Source organism: Aristolochia californica, unplaced genomic scaffold, assembly GCF_029961685.1.
Source record: "Aristolochia californica isolate CCGP_79_NKW_82.1479 unplaced genomic scaffold, dmAriCali1.0.hap1 SCAF_421, whole genome shotgun sequence".
NCBI lineage: Eukaryota > Viridiplantae > Streptophyta > Magnoliopsida > Piperales > Aristolochiaceae > Aristolochia > Aristolochia californica.
This window is the reverse complement of record NW_027182128.1, coordinates 13,140-20,436: the sequence shown is the minus strand read 5'-3', so window position 1 is coordinate 20,436 and position 7,297 is coordinate 13,140. Positions and strand designations below refer to the sequence as shown.

General features: G+C 31.6%; 1 protein-coding gene across 1 annotated transcript; it reads left to right on the top strand.

Moving 5' to 3' along the window:
• The first annotated feature begins 270 nt into the window (after nucleotides 1-270).
• LOC137964628 (glyoxylate/hydroxypyruvate reductase HPR3-like) lies at nucleotides 271-1,141 on the top strand. Its single transcript, XM_068811375.1, has 2 exons — nucleotides 271-353; nucleotides 541-1,141. Exons 1-2 carry the CDS (start codon nucleotides 271-273, stop codon nucleotides 1,073-1,075), a joined length of 618 nt encoding a protein of 205 aa, XP_068667476.1. The 3' UTR covers nucleotides 1,076-1,141.
• Nucleotides 1,142-7,297: the final 6,156 nt, after the last annotated feature.

Sequence of the window (7,297 nt, the reverse complement as noted above, 5' to 3'; positions counted from 1 at the left end):
CTGTGGATTCACTGTGTCAACTCACAAAACTAACTCTGATATCATGTTGAATTTTTGAGAAAGAAAAATACTTCACTGACTTGTTGTAATTTGAGTACAATGAGTGTCTTTTTATAATATAAGAAACAAATAAAATCCAATTACAATTAAACTACCATTTTTCCAATTACACCCAAAGTTAAACACTAAAACATAAGTCCTAAAATAATGAACAACTAAACATAAAATATAAGACTAACACAACTAAAAAACCTTCAAATAAACTCTTCTATGAGACTTTCTCTTGTGAGACTCCTCTTAGACTCCACCATATTAATTTTAGTTCTTGTGAAACTTCTTGTTGTGAGAGTCACGTAAGACTCTCTTTCATACTTGTTCTTCAATAATAAAAGAATTTATAATATAAGATAGCAGTATCATAAGATTTTTTTTAACTCATAATTTTTTTTGTATTGAAATTTCAAAAACACAAAAAATGAGTTTATTGAAATACTCTTTGCCATGTGTTGATTTTGCCCTATTAGACAATGTCAGCTGAAGAAGGCCAAACCCTCCCCCCTTCGTGCTTCTTATCGGCCGTCAACTCTCCGACTTCGTCGATGCGCTCTGCTACAAATTCCATCTACTCAAACCTGGGGAATCCCCTTTGCCCTTCCACCAGTTTCTGAAGTCGGAGGCTCAGGCAGTTAGAGTCATCCTCTTCTTCGGGCGTAGCCCCGTCGACGCCTCCACCATAGCTACCCTTCCCTGCCTCCAGTGCATTGTACACACCTCCACCGGCGTCGAGCACATTGACCTGGACGCGTGTAAGCGCCGAGGAATCGTTGTTACCAACGCCGGTACCGTGTTCTCCGAAGATGCTGCCGATTACGCCGTAGGCTCGTTGATTGATGTTATGCGAAGAATCTCTGCAGCTGATCTATATGTGCGGCACGGTTTGTGGGGATTACAGGGGGAATACCCTCTTGGAAGCTCCAAGGTTAACTCTCTGTTTCTGCTCTCTTGTTTTACTTTTACTGTTTTTTTCTTGCAGAGCTCACTCGTGACCACACAAATGATTTGGATGAATTGTTAGGTTAGGTGCTGTTAGTGCACTCTGATGGAATCCCAAAAGGAGTGAAATTTGGGCAATTACCATTGATTGTAGCATTGGAGATTATAAAAGTAAATATTTTGTTTAAATATTTTATTTGTTAAATTCAGTTATTTTAATTTTTTATTTTTTATTAATTTATGCAAATCTAAAATCTATCTTATTTTATTAATAAAAAAGTTAGATAAAACCATCTTATAAAAGTTAAATATATCAAAGTATTTTTATATAATTAAATACCCTATTTATTTATTTATATAAAATTATTATTTTTAATATTATATTTAATTAATAATTAAGAGTGAGAATTTATTTGTTGTTAAAGTAACAATTTGATTAAACATCTGGACCTTGTAAAAGTAAATATTTTTGTTTAGGTATTTTATTTTTTATATTAATTTAAAAAAATCTAAAATCTATCTTATTTCATTAATAAAAAATTTAAATAAAATCATCTTATAAAATTTAAGTCTAGCAAAGTATTTTATATGATTAAATACCCTCTTTATTTATATATATATATATATATATATATATAAAAATCCATGACTTCTATTATTATGTTTAATTAATAATTTAAGAGTGAGAATTTAGATAATTGTAAAATTAAAAATTTAATTAAGTATTTGGACATTATAAAAATAAATATTATTTTTATATTTAATTAAATTAATTTTTATATTTTTTTTATTTTTTACTTATTTATCTTTTTTTATTAATAGAAAAGTTAAATAAAATTATCTTATTAAGGTTAAATCTATCAAAATATTTTATTAATAAACTTTTTCTCCTCTTTCCATTGTTTTTTCATTATTGCACACTAAAACAAGAAAGTACTTTACACTGTACTTTTCATTATACACACTAACATAAAAAAATAATTCACTTTCACTTTCACTTTTTCTTTCCATTACACTTTAAAAATGCACTAACTTCCCGAACAAACAGAAGACTTTGACTAGAAAATGAATCAATAGTATCTATGATCCTAAGGATTGATTGACATGTTATGGAACAAGTGAGAAAAAATCTTATATTGAATTGTACCACTAAAATAAAAAAATTTAATTTCAATGGTTCAAATGTAGCCCATGTGGTGTACGATGTGTACCTTGACCAATTACAATGTCACTTACATAGGGATTATGCCACTCAATTGACCATAATAACTAACTTACAATGCAACAAATTAAACCCACAACCTAGACGCACAGATGGATTCTATAGTTTCTTAGTAGAATACACAAGCCTAGACTACAAATGGGTTTGCAGTAGCTCAGTAGGCTGCACAATCCTAGGGACACAAGGATTTATAACAAAACTTGCCTACATGAGGACTTATAACTCATACAATAACAAAAGGGGTTATTAGCCTTCAAGCTCAAGGGATACAAAAACCAACTTAGCAATAGCAGCGTAGATCCACAACAGATTCTATAACAGTTAATTCTTGGCTACACAAGTTTTTCTCAATCAATGAGTTCAGAGATAGTCATACTTACACAAGGCTTGACTAATGCTTGCAATTCTGCCCTATACAGTGGACACATGACTAGAAAAATCTAACAATACAAACACAATCAAATAGGTACACCAATCTTGGGTACCTATTCAATGTAATAGCAACTTAGTAGGTCCTTGATTGACCATGTTAGTCTCAAAATCCTAATTGAGACAATTTTAATTATAATAAACACTTAAGTTACTAATGATGTGCACTAAATCAATGAGATTTAGAGGACTTCTATAGAAAGAAACGAGAAATTAGTTTTAAAAGAATAAGTGTTCAAGAAACACTTGAAGCATAATGCCAGAAAATCTTTTGCTTCAAGAAAAAAAAACATGAGTTTCGATATCAAAGTTGTCGTAGGAGTACAAAACAATAGAGACTTCCACTAAAGGAGTACTCAGATGATTCTACGAGTCCCAAACAGTAGAGACTTCCACTAAAGGAATACAAAATTAAGTCAAAAGGTACATATTTTAGTCTAAATTAGCAGCAACAATATCAATATGAAATGTGCTTAAATTAGCAACAAGTTTAGGTTCATCAAAAGGTTATGTTTATATCAATATTTTGTTCTACCATGTCCATGTTCATAACCAAAGTGTAGTTATAACAAATTATAGGTTAGATCAAAGAGTAGGTATAAGTAGAAGCTATTGAAAAATAGATGATCATGTGTTCTTTATCTTCTAATCAAACCTGAGAATTAAAAGATAACAAAATTTATCTACTACAACAAATATTTTGGGTGTTCTACTACAAATATTCATTGTTGAGATAGATAAAGTAGAGCTAGAAACTCCAAAATATAGAAAGTTATTCGATATTGCAAATAACCATATGTGGTTTTACTTACTCAAGCTCGAGCCAACCACTTAAAAATGTCATAATCGTATGAATCTCATTATGAACCCCTTACATAATAGAAATCGTTTCTATCTCCTCTCTCATCTTTGTATCTACATTTATTTGTTAATTTTTATTTTTTTGGATTTATCTTTGTTGTTTGGATTTTTTTTAATATGTCATTTTTTTTGTAGAAGTGAGAATGTCAATACGTCATGCTCAATTGACATCACTTGTTAACACTAATTCTCGTGTGGCCTTAGATAATGACTCAACTCCACCAGAGTCGTATCCCCTTAGAAATGCTAATGTAATAGAAGTAAACCTAGAGGAAGGTACCCTAAATGAGGAAGAAAATGACTCTATCCAGAGTTCAAAAAGACAAACAAGGTCTCATATGTGGTTGAAATTCAAAGAATTCTTACTTATAGATGGTACAAAAAAGGCTCAATGTGTTTATTGCAAAACCAATTTGAATATTATTAGTAATGGAGTGACCACATAAGAGTCAACATTTGAAACGTTGTTTTAGTAGAAAAGAAAACAAAAAACAATAAACTTTCAACCAGTAGGGTTTATGTTAGGGTCCTAGTGTTAAGTACCTATGTCTTACGCTCCTAATAGGCCGGTCTTTTGGGTAGTATTGGCTAGGTGCCCAACATCTGGTATCAGAGCAAGCGCTACGTCCCGACTTCGAATTCCGAGTGTAGCAGGAACAACGTTGGAGGTGTCGTCTCCAAGCCGGGTGGACAACGTGCGAGCACTACGACTAGTGAGTCGCCGAGGTCGTCGGCTTGAACCGGGCGGGGTGTGATGTTAGGGTCCTGGAGTTAAGTACCTATGTCTTCCATACTTCCGCTCCTAATAGGCCGGTCTTTTGGGTAGCATTGATTAAGTGCTCAACAGTCTAATGTTGAATATAGTCCATCTGGCCTTCCTTTTATGGATTATAGAGGCAAACATGATTAAGCTAGAATGAGAGTACTCATTGCTCATTGGATTCTTATGCATGAACATCCATTCATGGTAGTAGAAGAGGAGGGATTTAATTTTGTAATGAAGATGGCAAATGTGAATTATGAAAAAATATCTCGTAAAACCATTAAGAAGGAGTGTATTGAGGTGTACGAGGCTAAAAAAAAGAAATTGAAAACTTTGTTAAAAGAGATTAACAATATTAGTCTTACCACAGATCTTTGGAAGTCCCAGAATCAAAAGATTGAATACATGGTTATTACTGGGCATTTTATTGATAGGAATTGGAAGCTAAAAAAACAAGTCTTGAGTTTTGTATATGTTCCTCCTCCTTGTCGCGGTATTGACGTAGCATATGTTATTTACAAGTGTTTGCAAGATTGGAAAATAAAAAATAAATTATTTAGTATCGTAGTCGATAATGTTGCATATAATGATGTTTGTTTAAGAGTTTTCAAAAATAACTTTTCAAGAAATAGAAAATTAGTTTGTGGTAGGAAGTTATTTCATGTGCGTTGTTCTGCTCATATTATGAACTTATTAGTCCAAAATGGTCGTGTTCAAATTAAGGATATCATTGAGAATGTGCATGAGAATGTCAAATTCATAAATCTGTCTGAGGCAATACTTCTCACTTTTTTTGAAATTGTGCAGCAACTACAACTAGGTGCAAAAAAGTTGGTAATTGATTGTCCAACTCGTTGGAACTCGAGTTATGATATGTTGTCTTCAACATTAAAATTCAAATATGCATTCCATAGATTTCAAGATAGAAAACCAACTTATGTTTATTTGCCAAGTCTTCATAAATGGGAAAAAGGTTGAAATAGTGTGTGGGATTCAAGAAGTTTTTAATATAGTCACTAATATAATTTTTTGGAGTAACTACCCTACTTCTAATTTTTACCTTAGTGAGATATATAGGGTAAAAGAATTTTTGAATTTTCTACAAACGAAAATATTTTCATTAGGCCAATGTTTGGTAGAATGAAAGGGAAATTTGAGAAGTACTGGGGTGAATGCAATTTGTTGATGGTTGTTGCTTCAATTTTAGATCCAAAGGTCAAATTAAGATTAATTGAAAAGTGTTTTCAAGAGATATATATTCTGAGGAGGAAGTTACAATGAATATAAACTTAGTTCGATGGACCTTATGTGAGATTTATGATGAATATGTATCTATATATAATGTGCAGATTAGTAATAAATGGATTGACTCAAGTACTAGCTCTACAGGTGTTTCCACAAGTCGTAGATTACATTCTTCATCAAGTTCAGTTAATGACTTATGTGAAATAAGTGGAAGTAGTGAATTCACCAAAGTCAGAGTTGGAAAATTATTTTGAAGGTGTGTATATTTGTGAGGAAATATCACAATATGATTTGATATTTTGGAATGGTGGGAAGCAATAATTTTAAATTTCGGGTATTATTTAAAATGGTAGCAGAAATGTTGGTGGTAAAGTAATAGACCTATATCGTTCTTCCTTGGCACCAAATACAGTTCAAGCTTTTATTTGTTGTGGTGATTGGCTTCATGCTCTTCACGGTGTCAAGAAAAATCACAAGGTAAACTACTTTTGAATAATTATTTATTATGATATTTTTGAGTAATTTTTTTAGTTTTATTTATTAAATTTTTGTTTGATGATTACAGCCTGAGAAGAAGACTATGGAAATAATGCTACCAATTACTTGATTTTTTATCTTTTTCTTATCATGGTAATTTTAATATTGTTCACTATATGAAGTAACTAGTAGTGGAATAATATTTTTTTATCAGAGAGTAATAAGTTTTATTCTTTTGTTTTTATCATAGGTGGAGATTTTGCTCATACGGGAACTTAGTATATTACTTTCTAGCACGAAAAGAAAGAATTAGAGTTTATAAATTTATATTGGATTTATAGTTTTTATTTGGATGATTTTAAATTGATATTGATATGTCATTTAATTTTTTGTGTTTGATTATTGAATAAAGTTTATGCATAATATTATGCAGTATTTATGAATAATTTTATGCAGAGTGTATAGACAATTTTATGCAAGTATGACGTATATATAGGTTATGCCCAATTTTATTTAAAATTTATGCATAATTTTTTATATAGTTTATTTGACATGTATTTTATGCAAAATTTTAAATGTAGATTGGAGCTCGAACTCGAACTCGGTTAAAATTATTGGGTTCAAGCTCGATTACAATTTTAGACTCGAGGCTGGGCTCAACTCGAGTTTGAGTTCGAGTTCAAAATATATAAATCAAACCCACCTCGAACATAGGCAGGTTCAAGCTCGGCTCGACTCGATACCACCCGTACTTGAGACCAACTTCGTCTTAATATTAGTAATTTAATTATTTTTAATATTTATGGAGTTACCTTAGTTGTCTATTACAAGGTTTAGGAATAAGCTCAAATTAATCCTAGATCTAGTGACTCATGAAAAAATGAACTTGAAAGGTGTTGGAATTCGAATTCAAATTCAAATTTCGAATAACAAGCAAACTCAAATTCGAAACAAATAACACCCAAACCTATTAAATCTGAACCAGGCCTGTATAGGGATGATTTCGCCAATTGAAGAAAGCCTAAGAATTTCGGAGGCGCTTTCTGAACTGGCATCCTTCTTGAACTCCTTTCGTTACGAATCATGCTGAAAAAACGCAATACAGCTAAGAATCGTTAAGAATAACTCCATTGACAGCAACAGAATGCAGAAAAAAAAAAAAACCCAAAACGAGCACGACTTTAATACTTTTCTTTTTAGCGTTCATGACAACAAATGGAAAATTAAAACGGTTCGCCACTGAGAAATTCTGAAACTTATTTAAGTCTCCCCTTCTTTGCCTAATTGTCATTGCACTAAAGAGGCGG

Coding starts and splice junctions, on each gene's coding strand:
- LOC137964628 (XM_068811375.1), top strand. CDS start 271: ATGAGACTTTCTCTTGTGAGACTCCTCTTAGACTCCACCATATTAATT. Junction 354..540: donor CTTCTTGTTGTGAGAGTCAC/GTAAGACTCTCT, acceptor TGTCAGCTGAAG/AAGGCCAAACCCTCCCCCCT.